The sequence below is a fragment of the Zea mays genome, chromosome 7 (genome assembly GCF_902167145.1).
Source record: "Zea mays cultivar B73 chromosome 7, Zm-B73-REFERENCE-NAM-5.0, whole genome shotgun sequence".
NCBI lineage: Eukaryota > Viridiplantae > Streptophyta > Magnoliopsida > Poales > Poaceae > Zea > Zea mays.
The window spans coordinates 181,571,228-181,597,053 of NC_050102.1; the positions used below are offsets into that span (position 1 = coordinate 181,571,228).

At 43.3% G+C, this 25,826-nt stretch overlaps 2 protein-coding genes and 1 long non-coding RNA gene across 5 annotated transcripts; 2 read left to right on the forward strand and 1 right to left on the reverse strand.

Annotated features, from left to right (window-relative positions):
* Positions 1 to 1,353: 1,353 nt before the first annotated feature.
* On the forward strand, positions 1,354 to 2,485 carry LOC103633548 (flowering-promoting factor 1-like protein 5). Its single transcript, XM_008655229.4, has one exon. The coding sequence runs from the start codon at positions 1,805 to 1,807 to the stop codon at positions 2,126 to 2,128; it is 324 nt and encodes a 107-aa protein (XP_008653451.1). The 5' UTR covers positions 1,354 to 1,804; the 3' UTR covers positions 2,129 to 2,485.
* Positions 2,486 to 2,926: 441 nt separating this feature from the next.
* Positions 2,927 to 10,672, forward strand: LOC100279883 (uncharacterized). 3 transcript variants are annotated; one of them, XR_556563.4, is made up of 8 exons: positions 2,927 to 3,448; positions 3,659 to 3,748; positions 4,329 to 4,387; positions 5,322 to 7,214; positions 7,332 to 7,440; positions 7,609 to 7,855; positions 8,010 to 10,217; positions 10,302 to 10,672. It is a non-coding gene; the product is annotated as an uncharacterized lncRNA (long non-coding RNA). The 3 variants fall into 3 exon arrangements; XR_002263367.3 differs by having other exon boundaries at positions 2,930 to 3,448; positions 7,131 to 7,214; XR_556564.4 differs by lacking the exon at positions 7,332 to 7,440.
* A 5,949-nt stretch (positions 10,673 to 16,621) lies between these two features.
* On the reverse strand, positions 16,622 to 25,595 carry LOC100278707 (uncharacterized). Its single transcript, XM_008655230.2, has 2 exons — positions 25,150 to 25,595; positions 16,622 to 16,872 (listed from the first exon to the last, which is right to left on the reverse strand). The coding sequence occupies exons 1-2, from the start codon at positions 25,377 to 25,379 to the stop codon at positions 16,836 to 16,838; spliced, it is 267 nt and encodes an 88-aa protein (XP_008653452.1). The 5' UTR covers positions 25,380 to 25,595; the 3' UTR covers positions 16,622 to 16,835.
* Positions 25,596 to 25,826: the final 231 nt, after the last annotated feature.

Consider the following 25,826-nt stretch of genomic DNA (forward strand, 5'->3'; position numbering starts at 1 on the left):
TGGAGTAGTTGCTAAAGTATATTATGCTGTGGAAATTGGAAAAGGCGTACTATGTGCCGATTCTCTTTGTAAAACACACGTAGCTGTCAGATAGATGCAACATAGATAAATGTTTGGTTTTTTCTGTTCTAAAAAAATGTGTGCATCTATCGCTGCTCGGCTGTAACCGAAATGCCACTAAATTCTGGTAGAAAAGGTACAATGGAAAGGCAAGTCTCCTAATGCCTGTGGAATTGGAAACCTATCAAGGGCCTACTTATTTGTCACCGCTTATAAATTGTATATAGTCCAAGCTTATCAGCTTATGGTGAGCAAAGAGAAATTTGTGAAGGCCTCGGTCTCGTCTCCATAAGGAAGAGATCAAATAGTGTAGCGAGAAAAGTGGTTGAAAAAGATCTAGTTTTCTTGAGAGCTTCTTAACAGAGATGTAGGATTTATGGACATGGACTAGAACTTCAGTAAACAAATCAAGTGTGTCATTTGCTTGTCCTTATGTTCTCATTGTTTAAGTTTAATTACTTTTGGATCATTAGTATTGCTCTACTTGTTACTATATTTTTGTTGTAGGTTTTAGGAGGAATTAACCTACTACATATCTGACAATTCTCGATAACAAATAGAATCAATTAAATAGAAGCAAACTTTTTTTGATCTGTGATTTCAGGTTGTCCAGTACCCGGCGGCCGGCGGCCGCCAAGGAAATTCCGATCATGCTATTCCTTGAAAGTTATGTATTCTTTAGAATGGCCTATTTAACCTGATTCTTTCGACAAAAAAAGTAGACATATCCTATATGAGATCATCGTAGATCCACCGCTGCCACACACAATCATCCGATGGTACTTATTGTTGTGTGCATTTCCTCCATCGCACAATGAGATCTATATCTCCTCCAGTTCATTCTAATTAAATCGCAAGTTGTTTTATTATTGTAACTTTGATCGAGTTTGTAAGCTATATATCTATAATACCAAACAAAAGTTATACACAATATGCAATAGATTTTAGCAGTTTTGATATACCATAGACGCGTTAATATATTTTTTGTATAAACTTAGCCAAAAGCATAATGACGACCTATGCTTAATTTGGAACAAATTGTGCACTATTAATATAATTATGTGTATTTGATGTGAGTCTTTATGATTATGTCGCTACTTTATTCTAAATTGTAAGTCTTGTTCTCACTTCTTTTCTTTATTTATATTTATATATTTTTTATTATATATCTGCCTATGATCTATCCTTAGATACGTATAGAAAAACGATATACCTAGCTAGAAAAAAAAGTGTGAGGACTTGTAGTTACGGAATTACGGGTGCAAGGGAAGTGGCGATTACATATGCGGAGCTAGCTTGTTGTAGGAATTAATAAACGAGGAGGGTTCCATCCGAGAGAACAAGCAATTCCAAGCAGTAAATGGGATCGAATCGAAGCACTTGCATGCATGGGTGGTGCAGGAGGAGCGAGGAAGGAAGCATAAGCATCTTCTTTTGAGGAAAGGCAGATGGAGTGTTGCTGCGTTCCTGTCCTGTCATAGCGTCGGCGGCGTCGGCAACACCAATCTGGGGATACTGGAATGAAACGGCGACGATGATCTAGCTAGATAGTTCATGGTCTGCGCCGGCCAGCCGGGCGGTCGACTGGTGGCTGGGCGCATCTATCCGCCTATTTATAGCCACAGTCGTCAAACGGAACAGCAGTGGCAGCGTACGTAGTAGAGGCAAGCAAAAGGGCAGGGATAGAGCGCCGCCGAGATATCTAGCTAGAAGAGCCTAGAAGCCGGTGTAGAGGATCAGGAGGATGTCTGGGTCGTCCGGCTCCGGCGTGTGGGTGTTCAAGAACGGCGTGATGCAGCTGGAGCAGCCGGCCGCGGCGGCGAGCCGGAAGGCGCTGGTGTACGTGCCGACGAACGAGGTGGTGCGGTCGGTGGAGGCGCTGGAGCGGCGGCTGGGCACGCTGGGCTGGGAGCGCTACTACGAGAACCGCAGCATCGTGCAGCTCCACAAGCGCGACGGCGGCGCCGACCTCATCACCATCCCGCGCGACTTCGCCAGCCTCCGCTCCACCCACATGTACGACGTCGTCGTCAAGAACCGCGACCACTTCAAGGTCGTCGACGCTTAGCCGCCGCATCCCGCATAAGCTACGACCAGACCAAGCAGCTAGCTACTAGCTAGCTCCATCGTCGTCGACCACCGTCGTCGATCTCGACATGCATGCGTGTGCACTGCACAACGGACTGCTAGCTGATGCCAGAAATTATAGTAAGTCTAGCTTATGTACGTATGCATTGTGTGTGTGTTCGTGCGTGGGTACATGCATATTGCTCGGCTTTGGCTTGGCTTAAATTAGTTGCACGTCTAATTAAGACGATCGAGTTTGTGTGTATGTGTGTGTGAGAGAGAAAGTGTGCGTAAAATATTGTACTCATGCTCTGCTGTTTTCTATATTGCCTTTTGGTTTTTCTTCTTCTGTGTGAAATCAATGGTAGTACTTGTTAAATTGCAGCCGTTTGTAATTTTACTCCATAAACTAATTAATTACTTTGACTTTAACGTTAATTATATGTGCAAGCTTAGAAATGAAGAATTTAAGTGCTTTTGGCACCATCAATCCGGATAATATATGGCGTTTTAAGTCTGATGTGATCTACGACGCAGCCGTCTATCCTGACCTCCTTTTGTTTTTATCATTCCTATTCTATTAAAGCTGGTTCAAAATGGAAGCTATGAGCCCATCCACGTCGTCATCTTATTTTGGAGCCGTCCGATCACGATTGAAGAGTTCCACGTACCACGAAACCTCCCGCACCAAACGGCCTCCGCACCACGCGTCGAGAAGCTTCGAGCAGGGCCAGGAGCATGTCCCCCACGGCCCCACCACCCCTCACCTAACATTCCTAGCGTCACCCCCGGCGCCCAAAGATCGAAGCTCCGAGCAGGAAACGCCACCGCCCTCCATCTCCCCCGTGTCCCTAGCCAGGAGCACCGTCCCCCTCACCACCCCGCCTAACTTTCCTATCCTCATCCCGACGCCTGGAGATCCATCCTCAAACGCCGCTGCTAGGGCACCGTCCCGCGCTAGGACCCCCCGCGCCTCGCAATCATGTCACCGGCAACTCTGACGACCTAGGGCTCACAGGCAAGTACCGCTTCTCATGTCCGCCTTCTGCTTCCCCTCGCGTTCGCCGCCGGCATGAATCCCTGCTTCGGGCCTTCTAGAGGCTAGCACCACGATGGCCGACCCGGGCGCCTCCGTCAACATCGCTGCGCGCCACCACCTCGCGTCGCAGCTCGCGAGGCAGCCGCCAGTGACGCACACGGGCTGGTGGGGAGGGGCGCGTTCGTACCACCATGGGAGGGGCGTGGGGCGTGGCATCAAGGGTGAGGGAGGGGCGTCGAGGAGGCGGACGGCAACAAGCCCACACATCCAACACCCTACCAGGTATGACAAGAACCCTCGCGTGTTGTTCGTGTCATCTCCCCACGTTGGGGGTGGGTTAGTGGGTAGGATTCAATCGTACAGGCCAGATCCAGTGCAGGAGGATCGGTAGATCCCAATCCAGGGCAGAATTATTTATCCTGCGCCCCATCTGATCGAGTTTGTTCGGCAGTTAGGCATAGAAACCTTAACTCCTCATGTATTTTTTTCTAGGTCTTTGATGCTGCTGCTTCACCAAACAATGAAATGCTCTTGATGCATGATTCAGGAGCTAGGAGGATATCTATTGTCGTCGAGTTACATGTGAGGCGATTTTCTTTGCACTGTTTGACTATTCTTAATAGATTGTGTGACTCTTACCGTTGTAATATGGGCTTGCCTGACCCAATGGTGATGACATATTAGTATGATTGCTTGATTGGGTCATAAGTCCTTGACATTGTTCTCTAGGATGCCTGAGCCCAAATCTTTGTGTATTGGGACAGAGATCGTGATGCGAATATCCTCCCACTGAATTATTGTCCTTGCAGAATTGATAACAATCGGTAAACAGAGCCAGATAAGGATGGATGGGTCTTTTAGGTCACAAAATGGGTTTTGACGCTAATTTCCTGTGGGATGTGGTTGACTGCCTGATAAGTTGATGGTTGTAGTAGATAGTAACGAGCTTTCTAGAATGTTAGTGCCAATCTTTCATTTAGAATGATCGATTACAAACCTCTCCTAGTCTTCTTTACTGCACTTTGTTTTATATACGAAGTGCTGCCTTTGACATGGTTGAACAGGCCAACGCTACACTGATGTTGTTGTGCTTTTCTCAGTTCAGTTACTATCTCCGATCATCAATACAATGGCCACTGAATGTGCGCTATTATTTTTGCAGGAAGTTGACTTTCCTCTGCTGCTGTTGTGCTCAGTGTGGATGACATTGTGCTGCCTCAGGTACATCATCTATTCCACTTTTCTGAAGCTTATTCTAGCAAAAAAAACCATTCACATGCGTCCATGGCTGGTTTGATGTTTTTGTACAATAAATTTTCAGAAAATGTACTAACATGGTTTGATGTTTTTGGATATCAGTTATACTTTATTTTCCCGAGTGGGACTACCTTAAAAAAAATCAACCACATGCGTCCATGGCTGGTAGTAGCTTCATTTTGCTCACGTATACAACTTACATTTCTAAACACACAACGCTCCTTTTCTTCATATTAACAAATTATATTAATCTGTAAGATCTATTTGATTGCGTTACCTCAATTTTATTTACCGTATTATTTTGAGCATAAAATACAATTTACCATATTAAATAAATCTAATTCGAATATGTAAGGAGCGTACGATGACCTCAGCCATATTGGTCTTGCTCCGTACCCCTCATGATTTTGGCAGATGTAGTTAGGAAATTTCCTTAGGTCAATTCAAATTATATTATAGAGCTATGACGTTGCATTACATTGTGATGCGAGTTCTATTGATCAGATTATTTAGCCTGCAAAGCTTGCTGGTACACAAATTGGTTTATTCAGAAGGTAGGACAGTAAGATATTTGTGCTGCCTTAGATTAGCTTGTCTGGAAGTATAACGACATAGACTTTATTATTGTTAGACATGACCTTCTTAGCCTCTGTTACTGGATTATGTGCCCATTTATTTTTTAGTAATCTTTGTTTATTTTCCGCCCACCATAACTGTAATATATGTTGTAAAGTGGGTGTGATTCCATATTTCTTTTAATTTCGAGCAGATATTATTATATGATATGAGTAATCTGAGTATTTTTGGTTTAGAACTATTACTATTATTATATGGCATGGTATTGTTGCATATTGGTACTTATACAGTTCTGATTTCTCTTTACTGCGCTTATCTGCAGGTACAACTTTCCTTTTCTGTGCTTAAGTAAAAAAATGTTGTTCCATTCGATACACAGTCGGATTATTTGATTTAAAGCCTTGCTGAAGTTGACATTGTGATATATCGTGACCCTGGTAAAAAATATTTTCAAGTTCAGAAAGCAGGATACTTCCTTTAATATGTCTATCACACATGTTCACGGAGATAATTCTACACATGGTTTTTTATACCTCTTTTTGACCCCACTTGGAGATGGAAGCGAGATTTTGAAGTTTTAAGGCCTGCAGTGCCGTGGTCTTGCGTTGATATCTGTAGTTGTACATAGAAATTTTCTCATTTGGTGTATGTCTTTGCTACTTTTTCCTTAAACATAAATTATATTTTTATAACTATCTGGCAGTTATTGATCTATCACTGCCTTACTACATGATACCTATCTGGCAGTTATGAAAATATTCGAATCCATTTTATATGTAAATCCTAAAATTTTCGAATCCAAAGCCACCCATTACAATATTATGTACTGAAATTATATCTTTTACTTATGTGTCACTCTGCATTTTTTTAAGATTTAAAAAAATTTCTTCCTTATTTTATACATGGTTGAACACCAACCTTCATGATTCACTGGATCTTCTTAGTATTATCTCTAACAAAAGAATTTATAAAGTTCTTTCCCCACAAATGCAAATATAGGTATTAGCTTATTGATTTTAAATTGGTTATTAAATGTCTGGCATGGATCTCCTCCCTGCTCACGGGCCTCACCATCCTCAATGGCGAGTGTAAAACTTCGCACCAACACACTCGACAAGCTTGATGGCGACCCCTACGTCAACATCCGCATGGGCAAGGTCATGTAATTTTTATCTTCATTTCAATAGTGATTGAAGCAAATGAAAATTTTAAAATTTTGGCAGTGAGTATGCAACACTTCCAAGCAATGGATAATGTATTAATGTGGGGCTGTGGGCGTTGGAACGTGCGTGTTGACTAGCTTTGATTAGCTTGTCGATATACATACTTAGCCATCTATTTTTTCTTCTCCTTTCAAATGCTATGCTATTGCTACTGCTGTTGGAGTGTACCATTTAACTTGATATATGATTTAATAGATGCTTTGTGTGCATAAATCGTCTACAGTTACCATCTGGACTTTTTTAGCCATGTTTGAGAGATGTGACGGAGTTTGGATTTCACTTAAAAATGCAGGTCCAGTTGATGTTTAATGTGCCTGAACTGCAGTTACAGTCATAAAGCTCAAACAATCTTGAGCATTTGGTTTTACATTATATTCTCTGGTTTCTGTTTTTGTGATTTGTGTTCTGATGATGCAAACGCTTCCATTTTTTATGTTGCTCCTGCACAAGATTTCCTGCACAACCAACTGTTTTTTGAATTCTTTATGTTATTTGATCCAGGGAGTGGACACAATCAGGCTCTTGCGCAAGTATCCCCTGAATTTACTACCTGTAGTTTCGAAATGGGCTTACCCAAAAAAATATTTGCACTAAGAATATTTATGTTTGTTTAGTTGGTCTGGACAAACCACAAGATCAGTTTAAGCATTGCTTCCAAATGCCATTAAATATTTATCTTGACTGAAAATTCGCACACAAGAATAGTAATATTCTATGACCAAGTGACTGTAGTATGAAGAAGCATGTGTCATTTTCCTGATTAATTTAGCTGGTTCAACTTTGTTGGGGTCCCAAGTCTTGGCCAGAACTTGATGTAATTAAACTCCTTTAGACAATTGAGTACCTTTCTATGTGGATTTACATATCCCTTTGCTTATTTAGTAACTTCTGCAAAATTTGAATCCTAGGCAATGTCAACCTCAACACCTTGATGAACATGTTCAGTGTGCTTGGTGCTGGTGGTGGCCTTGGTGGTCGAAATGCTTCTAATGGTTAGTTCAAAGTTGAGCTTTCAGTATTAGGGACAAAGTTGAACTCTCATTTGTCCACACCTCCTTTTGTTGGCAGTTCAAACAATAATGATTCCTACAACTTTTTTATACTTTTAGGTCCCTTTATGTGGCACACATGAATACCTACAACTCCATAATGTTGCTGAATGATTAATTATGGAATGTGGACAATGCAAGATACATTTTGAGTACCCTTTTGATCTAGGTCAGGCTCAATTTGTGATTGTATTGCAGTATTTCTGTCCCTTTCATTTTGAACACTGCCAAAGTTGGGTATGCAGTTGTACATTAGTCAAGTAGCCATGTCTCATAACATGAATACATTGTTTGGCACTTACTTTCATTAATTGCGTAAATTTTCCCTTGCTGTCAGGCTCTGGACCGCCATGCTTGCGTCGGACGCGGGACGTCCACGCCGCCATCGCCCGTGAGCAGCTCCGACAGCCTCATCGCCGCGTTGCACCTGCTCTTGTGTCGCAGGCTCGGGTTACCGTCGGTGCTGACACCGAGGAAGGCATGATCCATGCGGAGCAGCCCAAGGCGCGATGCCACCTCCGCTGTCACGCATGATGAGCTGCTTCGCCTCTGGCACCGCCTTGTTCCTTCGCGATCTCACATTGGTACTGATCGCTTCGCACTGCTCTTGATTGATTTTCTTTTAGACTTTTATTTAGCTCTGTGGAATATTTTTTTGCTTTGGCAAAATCGAGATGCTAACTTTTAGAATATTTCCAATAATCTCAATTAATGTTGACTTGCCCCTTGTCAAACCAGGACGGTGGATGAACTTGGGCTTCCAAGATCCGTAATACAAGGTAAATTGAGTACCTTTTGTGACCTCTTCTGTATTTCTAGGCCTTTGTATAACAGCTGTGGACAAAACCTGTAAACATGTTGGATGAACTGGAGCAGCTATTGAAAGGTAACTCTATGGTGAAAGAGCTAACGCCTAGGACAAATGACTACCTTGTTTCATTTCGAGAATGTATGTCCACCAGGATTTTATCTGTTAATTTGAACAAAATTCATATCAAAGCACGACAGGTACTTCTTGATATTTCCTTGATTTGCACAGTGATTGAGTGAGCTTTTAAGGGTACGAATGTAGCAGCCTAGAATAATTCTATATTTACTTACTACTATAAAGAGCGGGAGCAAAATATAGCTATACAATTGATGTATATTTAGCATATCAAACAATGCTCAAGATACTTAATTAATTGCATACTATAGTTAGGCTGTATATACCAATGCAATGGTCACTAGCAAGATAATGCAGCCTCACAGTCTTATGACATCAGCCAATATATAAATTAGACCATTTTTGTTGCTGCAACTGCAACTAATACTATGTTGAAGTGTTTTTCGTTAACTCTGCTCTGAAAATGCTTTTTGCTTCACTCTTTGACATATCTATATGACTATATAGCCGATGCCTGTTTTTACTATATGCTTATCATGAATCTCATGTTTTCCATATGAATAATGCTAGCTGTTGCAACATCTTTGTTTGGAGCTAATGATACATTTAATCCTAGACTTGATGGCAAAGAACGGGTGCAATTTTTTGTCTCTCTATTTCCTATTTATGTTGCACAAATAATTGTTTCCTTTTGTTATCCAAATAAATAATTACTTCCTTCTCCACCCTTTTCTCCAGTTGTAGCGAGTGAGTTTTAGTAAGGGATAAACAATAGTAGGAAGAACTCTGTTGTGTTTCAATCTCGAGTATTTGATGGATGGGGCATTGTTCTATAGATGGTGTATACAGAAATGATCTTAACTGTCATTTTGGTCAAAACCACAATAGTTCTACTTATGTTAGAAAATCAAAAGATTTAAGTGTCTTCCATGGTTTAAAGTTCATGATGAGCAAATTTGACTTATTTTTAATTGTTTATCATATTTTGAGAATAATTTTGCTGCCTATTCAACAGATACCATGGGGGGAGCATTTGATCCAGCTAGCTGGCAAACAAGATTTGGTGGTAACTGTTTATGATGAAACAAATATTTCGAATCATTAATTGCTATGTTTGTGTCTGCATCCTGTCAGCAATTAGGATGTGACAGGACATGGCCTCCCTCCAATGCAAAAATCCCAAAAGCTCCTTGCAGACACACTTATTTGCATTCTTTGCGCTGACATGCAGTTAGGATGCGACAGGGCCTCCCTCCAATGCAAAATCACATTAACCATGTCACCGCTGTCAATTGTTTTCTTGAGTTTGTTCCCAAAACCTCTTAATTATTATTGCCCACGGATAGTCATGTTATCTACATAATCCGTTTTGCCACTCTTCAGGGTTCTGCATTGTGAATAGAGGTTCATCTTTGTGATTAGATTGCCACCGCCGCTGCTTTCTACTCATTCGACGAATGTTTTGCAAAGAAGAAATCTGGTTTATCTTACCCTCGATTCCTTCCTATGATACAACTAACAAAATGAATTGGTACATTCAGGTATCTTTAAAACCTTTTCACTTCCAAATTAGAATGATATCATGCTCAAGAGGTAACATTTTCTGATGTTTTTTATTTTAATAGTAATTATTGGTCGCTGACTTTTTAAAACTATTTGTGTTGTACTTCAAGCATCTTCTACACTGCATCTAAGCTTTGAAGAGTTACGGACAATTTTGTACTAATTGTTTTCTTTATTTTCCCAAATGTGTGCCACTTCCTTTAGTATTTTTGCAGTGCAGACGATTGAAAACTACTGTTTTACATCACCTCTCTGTCATAGGAATAGTTTACTACTCTAATGCTCATTCTATTAACACTAAAAAAAGATATATCGCTTGAAAACAGGTATGTATTTCAATCTTCTAGATTTATATTTCTTTCTTTATATATACAAAACAGGTAAGTTTGTACCATTTGTTTTATTTTTTAAAAAAAGAAAAGGTATGACACTTACATTAGTATTTTTTCCCACCAGAAACGATTGAAAACTATTGTTTCCCGTCACCTCCTGTCATAGTAAGTGTTTCCCGTCACCTGAGGATTTCCAATTTTCTACAATGGTGGGAGAGATCTTCAACTATTGTTTCTGACACTTGAAAGGATGGCTTGGACCCTCTTATTATCCTGGGAGCCTCGGTGGTTTGGAAGCATAGAAACAGAGTGGTGTTCGGTAGAGTTTCTTCCAACCTCACTCTTATTCTGGAGTCTGCTAATGAGGAAAGCGAGAAATGACAAGTTGCAGGAGCCAAGGGTTATCCTTTCTGGCTGCTCCAAGCCATATAATTTAGGGTGGTTGGATCCTTCATGGATATTTTAATGTACTTCTGTTGTTGGCCTCCGTAAGAAGTGCATGTATCCCGGGCGTCTTTCAGCTCTTTGTATTCTTCGTCTTTTAATATAGTGGGGCGCAGTTCTCCTGTGCTTTTCGAGAAAAAAAAATATGTGCATCTATTTAAGTCTCTTACCAATAAGTGTTTATAAAATATGTTTCATTGTTCTTAGCTTGATATGTGGTAAGGTCTTCTTCTTTCTTGATCATCTATGTATGCCTTAATTCATATACTCCGAAATAATCTTTACTGTTAGCTATGATTCTTTTTATCAAAACTATCTTCAAGTGCATCTAACAACAATTCGTTCAAATTTTTTTGTTAAAACAGGAATTGACACCTACTTTATTCTCTACGTACATCGCGTGCGGGGCGCGCGCCATACACTAGTTATAATTATTATATCTCCAAGGACCGATATTTCCTAATAACAAGATCCTTTTTTAAAAGAAACAATGGGTAATGACTAAATGGGAAAGGATTGTGGGGTAAATTAGACAATGTATTTCAAAAAAATACTATGTTATCTAATTTTTACCTAGTTAAAAACATATACAATATATATATATAAGCTATATATGTGTAACTACTTTACTAAATATTATTATCTCTACCATAAAGAGTTATACGACATAGGTTCCAAACTAATCTATTAGCCTAATGATGAAGCTAGGAAGGTAAAGCATACAACAAAAATTCACAATATAAATGCGGACGCTTAAAGTACAATAAAGATATAAACTCCAGTCGATGATTCTAGTATTCTTACCATTTTTACCGATGAATCGATAAGCACACAATCTTTCCCTAGTTCTTAATGGACTCCCTTGCAAAGATACTCATGTGAGGCCCAAGGTTCCGATCGGATAACTTCGTGGATAACTCTGGTCCTTCTACATGCACAAGTGATGTTTGTCGTCTTTGAAAATATGTAGCCTCTTAGTGGTTTTGGTGAGTAATGGCAACACAATATTATTGTGAACAACATATATTTTGCAGAGGCAAATTATATTTAGGAAACAATGATAAAGATTGTTTGAGCAATCTATAAATTTTGTGCCCTTAATTATGGTTTTCGTTTTGGTTTTGAAAAGATGAAAGACAAGGATAACGATGGATTAGTTTTAAGTGTCACTTGGAGCTGAGAGACACTTAGAATAGTTTAGTACTTTGTTTTTTCTTTGACCGTACTATAAAGGGGTAAGAACTAGTAGCTTGGCGTAGATAAGTCTAGTGAATTTAGTATGGTGCACACTAGTTGTATTTAACTCTGTGTGGATTAGGAGAGGTCTAAAATAAGTTGGATCAAAATCCATTTACAAACATTCCGAAATTGGACAAGATATAAAGATTTTTGAGGCGTCAAACCGTGAGTTTCAAAGTCACCAAACCATAGATGATTGGTCTGATGCTTCAACAGTTGCAGCCCAAGAATGCCTAATTATTGGACCCTATAAACATGAGAGCGTCAAACCAATAAACACCAATAAACTGAGTTCAACGATTTGTAAAAATAGACCACAAAGTTCTAGTGCGCGTCGGAGTAGTCTGATAGTGAGAGTCGGACTAAACTACATGAAAGTTTTAGTTAGGATTTCTTCCATAGACTAGTCGGACCCTATGAACAGTGAAACTATTGGACTAATAAATTAAGTTTGATGGTCTCTATTAAGTAGCCATAGTGGGTTTTATGGACATCATAATGGTTCAACGGTGAGTGTCAGGCCATGCGCTCGTAATAGTAATTCAAAGGCTAGTTAATTGGGACTATACATACCCCACCAAGTGGACCATACTAGTGTTCTTGCACATTCAATGGCTGATATAACCCACATAGAGTGTGAGAAGGAGCTTTTGAATATTGAGGGACTTTTGATTAAAATCCACTTGATTAGCGGCCTTATTAGAGCATAAGAGAGTAATTAGTGTGGGACCTTTGTTAAGCCAATAGAGTTAGGTTCATTGATGATTTGATCCAAATTAGAATACATATCTCTAACAAGGTCATTTTCTTTATATCACACCTAGATTTAAGGACAAATCTAGATACATCGTCTCACATGTGTGTCAGGATCAAGTCGCACACATATGGCGACTCAGTGTACAGAAAACAATGTGACATCTTTATTACTTAATACAAATTCTGTGCAAAATAACTAAATAAATTACACCATATGACGACAACGATCCTCCACAACCCTAGTTGACTGGGAGACAACGACATAGACCTCTCCGAACTCATCTTCATAATCCTCCTCTTGGCGGTACCTGCTCTTGACCTAGTGTGGTTATAGTAAGGGTGAGCTCTCATACGGTCACCGCTCAGCAAGTGTGGAGGAAAGTATAGTGTAAGGCTTCTCATCAATTTAGCCTAAATGTGCCACGGTGATAACAAAATCATAAATATTGTTAGGTCAAAGAATGTTATCAAGGACACAAGTTGTCTTTTTGGTACAACTCCAGGTAGTTCTCAAAATTGGGTTCAGATTCCTCGTAACCTCGCTTCTACTCGTAGCAATATATACAAATAAGCAAATAATGATACAAATAACATTACACCAAATATGAAATCAAGCTGCGTAAGAATGTTCTAGATGGCGCTACGATATCGTAGGTTTGAGAACCACTAAAACGGAGTTAAATGAATAAGATATTAATTTTTATGATTTCTAGGTTATTTTATATTAATTTTACACTTGAAAACGTTTTTCTGATGTTTTCCACGATTTTCTTAATTTACTTTATTTGTTTTTCTCTAAGAAGGAGACGGTAGGTTCTAATACCCGAGAGCTGAGAGTCTATTGTAATAAAATCTATAGTGTTTTGTAATAGAATTTATATTGCCATGGATTGCGGGTTAGTTTCAATATTTTCCAGATGCTCTTTTAGGAAGGCTGGCATGCGGAGGGGTATCTGTGCATGTCCGCCGCTGGATCTTTATCCGATGGTCGCGATTAGATTGGACCACTAAAGGAATCGGTACCTACGCAGACCACTGGATCAGCGATGGACGGACAAGATTTAAAACAACACGATTGATTCTCATGCGCTTGATATGGATCGGACGGACCAGAAAAGGAAGCTACCCAACTCGATACGATTGATTCTCATGCGCTTGATATTGATTCTTGTTGAGTTTCCTAAAATCAAACCGGCTGAAACGTTAACCGACTTCTAATAATCTGGTACCCACACCGTGGAATCGATGGATCTCACACTTTCTTCCTTCTCTTGACAACCCAGCGCAGCGACGCATGCACCCGATAGCGCGGCGCCATCGCCGGCGCGGAGCCCATCTACTCTCCCATCGTTCCACTCTCGAATCTATTCGGTACAAGAGAGAAAGAGGACAAGAAGGCGAATGTTATGGCATGTTTCTTACCGGAGTTGTCGCTGTGGAGGATGCTGGACACATCCAATGGCAACACCGCGATGGCCAAATTGCTCTGGTGAGCAATTTCTCTCTTCTCCATCGCTCTCCGCGTTTGACACCGCCTCGACCACGTCCGGAATTGTTTGGTGGAGCATCTTGGCCACTAGATCAGGTAGCACCACGGTGTGGACGAACTCTATCTCCGACAGACCTCTACCTCTCTCTCTCTATTTATCTCCGCGGCTACCTCATGATGGCAAGGTAAAGGTGAGAGTATGTCAACTGGTGCCATATGGTTCACCTCAACGGGCTACGATTTTGGATTCTGTGTGCAACACAACATGGACAAAAAGGAAGGCAAGGCAGGAAGCAACGACTATTCTTGTTAATTTGGAATTTCGACAGTGTACTAGTGTTCTATTCTCTTGTGGTTGTGCTTATGCAGACTACTGAGTGTTGATTGTTGTGCTTCTGATTTTACAGAGATGAACTTGGGTGGTTGAGCAAAGAACTTGAGTGGTTCTGATTATATTGTACAAATAAAACAACAAAGAACTGTTGTTTGCGTTGCCACAACTGCCTGAGCAGCGTTGCGTGTAGTTTGGCTCGTGAGCCAACTCGGGCTGACTCACGAGCCAGAGACGAACCGAGCCGAGTTGTATTTTGGAGCTCGCTGAAGAACCGAGCCGAGCTCAGCTCGCTCATGCGCTGAGTCGCACCGAGCCGAGATGAGTCGGGCTCGGTCCAGCTCGTTTTTAGCCCTAACCCCGCAATCGTGGCGGGGAGACACTGCCTCGTGTGGTGGGGGGAGAGTTGGAGCTAGTTCTCAGGGAAAGGTGGCCGAGGGAGAGGGGACCATAGAGGATGGGGAAGGGGTGGTGGTGAAGCAGGCAGGGCCGGCCCTAGGGCCATGCAGCGAAGGCGACCGTTGGGGGCCCACGAAATAAAGGGGACCAATATCTAGTAGGATAGTAGAGTTGATGTTAAATAATTGTCTTGTTGAATCACATAGAAACAAAAGAGACGTCGCATACGTCAGACTAAAGTGTCGGTTGAATGCCTCCTACACCGCTGCACGGAACCAGTCTTGTCCTCACTGTCGTCGTCGATCGCATATCACTGGCTCGCAGCTTAATTAGTTTTATCGAAATTATAATTATTAGAATGCAATTCATTTCCAACGAAACAAATGGTCAAATGGAAAAATAGGAATCCCTTAGAAAAATGAGGTTGCCAAACTAACACAAAATATATTGTTATTTTGGTCGACTTTATTTCTCGATAATTATCAGAAATACTAAATTAAATATATATAAATATATTTGTTTATGTTTTTGCAAGTAAAATTAACAAATATTATTTATGTATCATAAAAAAAACATACAATACAGAAGGCCTATCGCAATGAGCTTGCATGGGGGCCCTCAAAATCATAGGACGGGGGCTGGAAGCAGGCAACACTGTGAGGAGCTTAAGGGGGACATATCTGAGAGGAAAGATCCCCATCGACGAACAGACCGTCTTCTTCTATGAAGGAGGCGATGAATATAGAGGAGAGTCGTCGAGCTTGGAGGGGACTGAAGAACAAGGGTACACGGTGAGAAGGGGCGGCGCATTGCCATCGAGGACCATCCGCAAAACGAGGGGGCGAGGGAAGCGATAGGATTCTGCCCAAATCTCTGGATGTAAGCTGGAAGCGACCATGTGGAGGAGGTCGCAGACTGAGGGGTGATGGGGTTGTGTTCGAGCGTCGGCGGGATTGGTGTGTTTGCGCCGGTTGTAGGGAGGGGAGGCACAGCCGCAGTTGAGTGAGAAATTTGCTATTATGGGGATCTTCACGTGCGGCTTCGACGTTTTGGAGGCGTAGGCGAGGGATTAGCTGATATGGAAAAGCAGGGAATAGGTCACTCGCTAAAACGAACAAGAACACTTCATTACTTGGTAACTTCTTTGATTAAAATCATGGATACTCACGTCGTCTACATCCGTTACCTCTCTCCTAGCAGTCGTCGTTCTTTTCTCTGGAATGCAGCAGCCGTCTTCCTCGTCCTTGCAACAGCCGCTAGCCTAGGACGCGTCGGACCGAGAAACGCGGAGCGGATGCTGGAGGCCGACGAGGCTCCGGTGGCGGCAAGCGACGCGACTGCGAGGAGGGCGCCAACTGCAAAGCAGAGCAAGAAGTGCACGCTGGCATTGATCTATGGATGCACCCTCTTCTTGGACCTCTCTGCTGGCTCCATCTCCAGCAGCTAGCCAGCTTGTTTTCTCTGCAAAGATGGAAGGGAAAGCAAAGACGGTGCAGGAACAGAATGTCGAAGCAGCTTTTCGGATTAAATTTGTCTGAATGGAGATGAAATGCTTGTGGTTTAGAGTTTATTTATACATAATCGTCTCAAGGCGAGGAACCGTGGTACTGAAAAGGTTGACTACAGATGGGTTTGTGGCTGACACGACTGCTTTTGATAACCACTAGAATGCCAACCATCAGAAGTCAACAAAATGTCGCTGAACAGCATGTTGCATCTTATGAAAAAAAAAAGGAAAAGTTTACCTACGATTAAAATGTATAGAACAGTATAAACACTTTTCAAGCAAGAACAAAATGGCATACGAGGGAGGTATAACCACTAGAACGCCTGGTGTTTAGGGTTTGATGATGGATCATGCGTTTCAGTTCAGGCACTCTTTCTTGTTACTTTTACCTTTGCGAGGAGACAAGAAGAACAACCGGCAAAGAATGAAATTGGAGCAAAGAACCACTTATTACAATCTTATCGACACAGGCGGATCAGGTCATTTCCATTTGTACCAGCAAAGAACCACTTATTCAAATGTGCACACAGAAATCGAATGAAATTGAAGCACAAGTACTGGAGCAATAACAAGTTGCAAAAAGAGGCAGGGGCGTCGCCATCAGCATTGCGCCTTCAGTTAAGCGTGCGTCAGAATCATCCAGGTGGTGAAGAACCACTACAAGAAAACGTTGAAGGAGTGTCGGTAAGTTTAAGAGTGTCGGCTCCGACACTCTTAATACGGATAAAAGTGTGGGTTTTACTGTATCGACACTCTTAAATTAAGAGTGTCGGGGTCCCGAGAAAACCCACACTCTTAATTTAAGAGTGTCGGCCGCCCACTCGCCGCACACTCTTAATTTTTACCCTAGCCAAAATTAGCCATTCGGTTCCATCCCGCGCCGTTCTCCCGCTCTTCATTCTCCTCCCCACCGCGACGCCGCCGCCGCCGCTATCCTCCACTGCCCGCCGCCCTCGCGCCCTCCTCCACTGCCCGCGACGCCGCCACCCTCGTCCTCTCACGACGGTGCCGCCCAGCCGCGCTGCTCGGCCCGCCCGCTCCGCTGCTCGCCGCGCGCCGCTCGACCCGCCCCACAGCTCGCCGCGCGCCGCCCGCCCCCCAGCTCGCCGCACGCCGCCCCGCGCCTCCCGGCTCCCTCCCGCCCGCTCCCTCCCGGCTCCCTCGGGCGCGCCAAGCGCCGCCCACCCGCGCCGCTGCCCCGCCAGCTCCCGCCCGCTGCCTGCCCGGCGCCGCCCGCCCAACGCGGCTGCATCCCGCCCGTAGCCCGCGCAGCCGCTGCATCCCGCGTCCCCCGCTCCCTCCAGCGCCGCCCGCCCCGCCCGCTCTCTCCCGCGACGCCCGCCGACGTCCAGCGACGCCCACCGACGTCCAGCGACACCTGCGCCGCCCACGCCCTCCTGCGTCTGAGCACAGAAGCGCCGCCCCGCCCGCAGCACCCTACATTAACCTGTGAGTACAAATATCTACCAACTTTGAGTATAAATATGCAGTGATTAACCTGTGATGCGATGTGCAATATAGATATATATTTTATTGCTGATTGTTCATTATTGTCTTGCATATTTTTCTAATGTGTAATTGTAGTGATGCATTAACTCGTACCTAAGTGTATATATGTTGTTAAATATGTGTCGTTTCTTTAGCTTTGAATATGAGTGACGATCGAAAAAGGGCGATGTACGATGGATTCGACAGTGTCACTCATGGGCACTCTGAATATGAGTGACGATCGAAAAAGGGCGATGTACCAAAAAAACAATGATTTTATGTTTTAGAATAGAAAACATATCACGTGTAGTACTTGTTAACGTTTTGTCCTGTTGTGTTCAACGAATCCTGCATACCCAAAAGCATTATTGTTCAAGTTTCAAGAAAACAAAATATGGGAACTAGGCTGCATACCCAAAAGCATTATTGTTTGGTTGCTTTGCATAAAAACTTCCTGCATGAGCTCAAAAATTATTAAATAAATAAATAATGTATCAATAGACACTAATTATATGTCAAAATTATTTAATAGACACTAATTATATGTTTTTTTAGCTTTGAATATGAGTGACGATCGAAGAAGGGCGATGTACGATGGATTCGACAGTGTCACTCATGGTCACTCTGATGCATGGTTGAGAGTTGCAGATGAATTCGTGGCACTCGCATTTGTTGGTGATGCTCGTTTAGCGAGGTGCCCGTGTATAAAATGTCGGAACTTGGTTCGGTTGAAAAAAGTGGAGCTCTCGTATCATATTTTCAAACATGGCTTTATGCCAAACTATCTGGTATGGCATGAGCATGGAGAGGTGGACCATACTATTGAATCGGATGGGGACCAGGATATAGACCGAATGGAAGAGATGTTGGATGATATTAGGAATGAGTACCCAGATCTACAGAATAATCAAGCTTTTCCAGAGGATGTGAGAGAGTTCTACAAGCTTCTTGAAGCCTCAGAGGCTAAAGTGCATGAAGGAACCAATGTGAGCGTACTGCAGGTGGTAACACGTCTCATGGCGATGAAGTCAAAGTACACCTTCTCCAACAAATGTTACAACGATATTGTGAAACTGATTATTGATATCAGCCCACCGAATCATAACATGCCGAAAGACTTGTACCATTGCAAGAAGCTCGTAGCTGGTCTTGGCATGAACTACCAAAAGATTGATGCTTGCGAGGACAATTGCATGTTGTTCTGGAAGGAGCATGAAAATACCACACATTGCATCCACTGCAGTAAGTCAAGATATGCAGTGGTGCTAGATGAGGATGGAAACGAGGTTACGACAAAGGTGCCGATCAAGCAACTCCGGTACATGCCTATCACTCCACGGCTTAAGCGTCTCTTTCTAAATCAAGAGACAGCAAAGCAAATGAGGTGGCATAAAGAAGGGGATCGTCAGGGCCAAGATCCGGATGTCATGGTGCATCCCTCAGATGGCGAGGCCTGGCAGGCTCTCGACCGTTTTGATCCAGAATTTGCAAGAGACCCTAGGAGTGTTCGTCTTGGTTTGTCGACGGATGGATTCACTCCTTACTCCAATAATTCCACTTCTTACTCATGTTGGCCAGTTTTTATGATGCCCTACAATCTCCCTCCTAACAAATGCATGAAAGAAGAGGTCATGTTTCTTGCCCTTATTGTTCCAGGTCCGAAGGATCCTGTAACAAAAATCAATGTATTTATGGAACCGTTGATCGAAGAACTAAAAATGTTGTGGCAGGGGGTTGAGGCATATGATAGTCATCTGAAATGTTGTTTTACTCTACGCGCAGCATATCTATGGTCAATTCATGATCTGCTAGCATATGGCATTTTTTCTGGTTGGTGTGTCCACGGCATACTGCGTTGTCCGATATGTATGGGTGACTCACAAGCATATAGGTTAGAACATGGTAAGAAGGAAACATTTTTTGATGTTCACCGACGCCTCCTTCCCTATAATCATCCTTTTAGAAAGGATACAAAGTCATTTCGAAAAGGCAAGAGGGTTAGAGATGGGCCACCGAAGCGACAAACTGGTGAAAATATCATGAGACAACATCGTGACCTAAAACCGGGTGTAGGAGGTCGATTTCAAGGGTATGGTAAAGAACACAATTGGACGCACATCTCGTTTATCTGGGAGCTACCTTATACGAAGGCATTGCTGTTACCACATAATATAGATTTGATGCACCAAGAACGTAATGTTGCGGAAAGCATCATAAGCATGTGCTTCGACTTCACCGGTCAAACCAAAGATAACATGAATGCAAGAAGAGACTTAGCTGAACTTTGTGATCGTCCGCACCTTGAGCTTAGAAAAAATCCAAGTGGATCTGAGAGTCGGCCACAAGCTCCTTATTGTCTGAAACGGCAAGAGCGAGAAGAGATATTTCAATGGTTGAAAAAGCTGAGGTTCCCAGATCGCTATGCGGCTAATATAAAACGGGCAGTTAACCTCGACACTGGTAAACTCGTTGGGTTGAAGAGTCATGACTATCACATTTTGATTGAAAGACTAGTGCCGGTAATGTTTCGTGGATACTTCAGTCCCGATGTGTGGAAGATATTTGCAGAACTCAGTTATTTTTATAAGCAGATATGTGCTAAGGAAATCTCAAAGAAATTGATGTTGAGGTTTGAGAAGGAAATCGTTGTCCTTGTATGTAAGATGGAAAAAGTATTCCCACCTGGATTTTTTAATTGTATGCAACATTTGCTTGTGCATCTACCTTGGGAAGCGTTGGTAGGAGGACCTGCACAGTTCAGGTGGATGTATAGTCAAGAAAGAGAATTGAAAAAACTCAGAGGAATGGTGCGGAATAAGGCAAGGGTTGAGGGGTGTATTGCAGAGGCGTTCGCAGCCAGAGAGATCACATTATTCTCAAGCAAGTATTTTTCAGACACAAACAACGTGAATGCGCAAACGACACGGTACCATGTTGCCGAGCAAGCTCCAATCACTGATCTAAGTGCTTTTAAGTGGGACGGTAAAGGTGTCGGAGCTTACACATCACATCTTGTGGGAACGATAGAGCGTAACAAGACCCTGCTTTTTTTGTATGTCAATATGCCAGAACTTCATCCTTATTTCCAAATCTTTGATAGCATATATAAACCCAACAAACAACTTACTCAAAAGCAGTTGGATGACCTACGTCTGAAAGGGTTACACGGTGGCCCGTCCTTCGTGCAGTGGTTCCACGAGCATGTAATTTCCTCCATGCCCATCTTTTTTTCGAACTTAAGTTCAGATGTTACATAGTATTTATTTTTATCCGTTCCTCATTTTTGTAGTGTAAGAAACCTGAAGCCAGTGTCTCCAAAGACTTGCTACAAATATCACATGGTCAATTGACCGCAAGAAAATTTGATCGCTATGATATTAATGGATACCGTTTTCGAACAGCAAAACTAGAAGCGAGTCGTCCACTTGCAGCTACAACAAACAGCGGAGTTGTAGCAAGTTCGTATAGCGACGATGGACAATTGGAGGACTATTATGGTATTGTTCAAGACATAACCGAGTATACATTTGGAGGTCACAAACCTTTGAGACTTGTGACGTTTGATTGTATATGGTTTGATCCACAAGTTGGCACACGAGTTGATGAATTCGGGATGGTGGAGGTAAAGCACGCATCAAGGTATAAAGGCAATGAGTACAACAATATCATCCTGGCACATCAAGCGCATCAGGTGTACTATTTGAGTTATCCTCATAAAAGTTTTAAAACCTGGTGGGTTGCATATAAAGTTAATCCAGAGGTTCACCCTTACCGATATCAAAACTACAATTTAAGCACCAATGATGATGATGAAGATGATGTTGTCTTCCAAGAAGTCGGTGATCAAGCAGACGATAGCGACAATGATAGTATTGTATCCGAAGGGGCAGGACTAAATGAGTTAGCTTCTCTTACCGTAGAGTTAATGGAGGAACCAATTTCATCAAATTCAAAACGTCAAAGGTTGGAAGAAACAGTTCTTGAAACACAACAATGGGTTGAACAACTTAATACACGTGTCGCCGAAGAGGACTCTGATGCCGACGATTTTTGATACATAATTCGTAGATGTAATGGCACACTCTTGTTTTTGTTTATTTAATATGCATTACTTTGTGAAAAATTTATACATACTTACTATTTTGTGAATTATTGCAGATGTTCAGGATGGATTCGTCTGGTAGGAGATCCAGATCACGAAGGTCGAGGGGTTCCAGTGGTGCTCCTAACATGTTTGAGGTACTTGTTTTTTTCTTAGTTTAGTTACTGGGGCCAGCTAGCAATCTAAAATTGTTTACATTTCAGGGCACCACAACAAGCAGAAGCAGGCAAGAGCAGTTGCTTGCCTCCCTAGAGCAGATGCGGGGTAGCAGCGGACCCTCCAATACAGAAGGGACTACTTCGCGTGCAGCTGATTTAGTGGCACCTACTATGGCACCTACTGCGGAGGCAGCTGTGGACGCGGAGGCAGCTGTGGACGCGGAGGCTGAGGAAGCTGCCGCAGAACTGGACGATGGAGAGGAGACTTCGGGAGCAGACGCTTCTACAGAGGAGGCTGCCACACAGGCTCCGCCACGGCGTGCCATCAGGTATTCTTATTGTTGAGTTGAAGTTTTATTGTCAAGTTGAAGTTTTAAGTAAATGATTTTCTTTGTTAAATAACAAACTTTCATTTGTAGGTATCGTCGGTCCCTCACATTGAAGCCTTCTAAACCCTTCGATCAACGGAGGGTTATTGAACCGAAAGGCACCAGGGCGTGGAAGGAGGTTAGTTGGGACGGAACAGGGCATCGCACACCAATCCTCACAGAGTTGGGGATTTGTTTGCGATTCGCCTACCCGGCGATGGTGACAGAGGGCGGTCAAGAGATAGCTGCTCATTACTGGGCTCATTGGGATCTCAAGCCGTACGGGAACGACGGGACACACACAAGCAAAGTGTGGGATTTGTTTTGGGTAAGTCCCTTGTGATATTCAAATTGAATTCAGATTTTGCATTTGTAAGTCTCTGGTGATCTTCAAATTTGCAGGGCCAATTTCGCGTGTGCGACCCCTATACCTTGGATGATTCATATGTGCGTGAGGTATTCAATGGCTCAGCAGATAGAGCTGTAAAGGGTATGATGTATAAAGCACGATTGAGGGCCGTCACGGTGTACCAAAAGCGTCAGGGGAACTATTGTGACGCGAATATGGCAAAGGAAATTCACCTGACGGCTCAGCAGTACAAAGAGAGTGAGGTGGATTGGTTGAGCCACCATTCGGATGCTTGGGCGTGGATGTGCGAGTATTGGGCTTCTGAGGAGTTCTTGGCCATATCTAATAGAAATCGTATGAATCGGTTGAGCAAGCCAGGGGTCCACTTCTTCGGGGCAGATGGACACGTTGGCAAGGCTGCACGTATGGTATGTGTCAAATTGCCTGGTCAATTGTTAATTGCATAGACTTGTCTAGACTTTTTAATCATGTGTTGCAGGCGGCTCGAAATGGAGTGGAGCCTACTTTGCTTCAAGTCTTCGTCGAGGGACACAAGGGTCCCGATCCGAATCATCCGGAAATACTGAATGACAGTAATGCGACAGAGAAACTGGTAAGTATGAAAATCGACTCTAAGATGAACATGATATGCCTTTGTTGTGACTTGGATGATTTTTTCATAGGCTCGCTACATTGACAACGTGAGAGAAAAAAATGGTCCAGACGCGGATTGGCTCACTGGTGAGTTCGATACGGAGGCGGCTTATAAGGCTGGTGGAGGCGTACCACATGGGAGGTATATGCGCTTGTCACATTGTTACTGTTTAGTCATGTCTTGTCATTTACTACATATATATATATATATATATATATATATGATACTCTTACAGGTTAGCAATTGGTGACGGTGTTGTCCCCCGTCGGAGTTACACTAGACGGTCCAATTTCTCAGCTGGGTCGAATCGACCCCGACGACCATCTGCACGTGAAGGAGAGCTGCTTGAGAAGATGACTCAGATGGAGGAGAGTATGGCGCAATATAAGCAACAAGTGCAGCAACAGATGCAACAAATGCAAAATTGGATGCTACATCAGGTATCATTTTTTTGTTATTTCGTTGTTTCTCAAGTCCGATTAACTGAAAAACTGATGAATAATCTATTTGCAGATGTATGGAGGTGCCGGAACTCAGTTCGGCATGCCGCCTTTTCAACAACCCCCTATCATCACACATCCGGTGTCTGGACAATCATCGGACCGCTCCACTGCAGCGGCAGATGGATCACAGGTACAATCCTCTACTAAACATCATTTGTCTGATAATCATTGGTTGCTTGCTCTCTGTCTTTCTACATGTTTGCTTGTACATGATCTATTTTAAACTTTTGTCATTCGCATGATCTATAGTTACTTTTATTGTTGATCACCGTAACTTCTTAATCATAAACAAGAGTGTGTCTTCTGTTTCAGGGTTCTGCAACTTCTGTCCAAGACCAATTGATGCCATTGGGTGTGATAGGAGGGCAAATGATGCCGTGGGCACCTCGCCAGCCAGGCATTTGGCCACCGATGCAAACACAGATGCCACCGCCGATGCCGTGGGGATTTCCTCCTCGTGGGCAGTCACAATCACCAGGATTGCCCTCACACTCACCAGGATCAGTACGTTAAGTTGATATCCTTTGCATCTCTATTTGCTTCGTTGTTTAAGCAGTTACTAGAAAACATGCATGTATATGTTGCAGTCTATGTATATGTTTAATTAGTTACTCGGTAAACTAACAAATGTTTGTTTCTTTTAAAGGGTTCGGGCTCACATCATGCTAGTCCGCCTTCGGATCAGAGCACGTTTATGGACTTATTGATGAACACAAGTGGCGGCGGCTCCAATGACCCACCAACAGAATGAATTAATATGGAGGCTTGTGTGGAACTTACTATGATTGCGTTTTGTATGGACTTTAACTTGTTTTAGATGGATTTGAACTTCTTTCGTATGGACTTGAACTTGTATGAATATTGAATATGGTGCTTGTGTTATGTTATGTTGAATATGGTGCTTGTGTTGTGATATATTGAATGTTGTGCTTATATTGTGCTGTTATGGAGGCTTCCCATCCGGGGAGGGAGAAAAATAAAATTGGATATTAAAAAAAATTATTCACTAAGAGTGTCGGCCCCCACACTCTTATATGCGCACAGGTAGCTTACTGGCGTGCGCGCAGTAAGAGTGACGGCCACGGTACTGGCCGACACTTTTAACATAAGAGTGTCGGTTGCTTGTTGAACCGACACTTTTAACATAAGAGCGTCGGTCCCCACACTTCTATACGAATAAGAGCGTCCATTTTAGAGTGACGGCTAAGAGTGTCGGTCAACCGACACTCTTATACTTAGAGTGTCGGCTTATTTCAGTAAGAGTGTGGGGTTTTGGCCGACACTCCTTGCCTTTTTTCTTGTAGTGAACTCGCAGAGCACGAAGTTGTCCATGAGCCTCGCCGCGTTCTTGGCCTCGCCGAGGCTGCGCCAGGCGTCTTCCACGAGCTGCCGCGCCGCCGACCACCACCCTTTCCCGCGCGGGGACTCGGGGAACTGCCACCGGAGGAAGTCCTCGGCCGCCGTGGCTGCCGCCGCGGCGGAGCTCAGCGCCAGCAGCTCGTCGTGGGCGTGGCAGACGGACGCCTCCCGGAGGTCCATCCACCGCTCCCACGGCGCAAATTTCCTAGTGCTCGCCCAGTCTGCTCAAGTTCCCAGCGTCGGCCGAGAGCTCACGGGCGGCGCACTTCAATCCGGTCCGAGAGCTCTCTGGTGCGTTTCTGAAGCAAGGAGAAGGAGAGAAGAGAGAGAAGGGACAAGACGGGAAAGCCGCGAGCACTCACGGCGCTGGGACGGTGGCTGTCTCAACGGTCCTAATCGTCGTTCACTACTGGTAATAGTGTGGTCATGTCCATTTTGAAGTGTGGTTTGTCCCCTAGTTTTCTATAATAGAGAATCCCTCGCCTACGCCTCCAAATCGTCGAAGCCACGTCTGAGGACATCCATAATGGCAAATTTCTCCAGTTGGGTGGGTGGAGGGAAGATGAGGGGACCCGGTTGCACGGCGGCGACTAGGGTTAGTCGAGGCGGGCGAGGGATAGGTGGTGG

Bases quoted from the DNA above. Each gene is read 5' to 3' on its own strand.
- LOC103633548 (XM_008655229.4), top strand. From the start codon at position 1,805: ATGTCTGGGTCGTCCGGCTCCGGCGTGTGGGTGTTCAAGAACGGCGTG.
- LOC100278707 (XM_008655230.2), bottom strand. From the start codon at position 25,379: ATGGACCTCCGGGAGGCGTCCGTCTGCCACGCCCACGACGAGCTGCTG. The intron at 16,873-25,149 runs GTTCACTACAAG...TTTCTTGTAGTG, and splicing joins GACAACTTCGTGCTCTGCGA to GTTCTTCACCACCTGGATGA.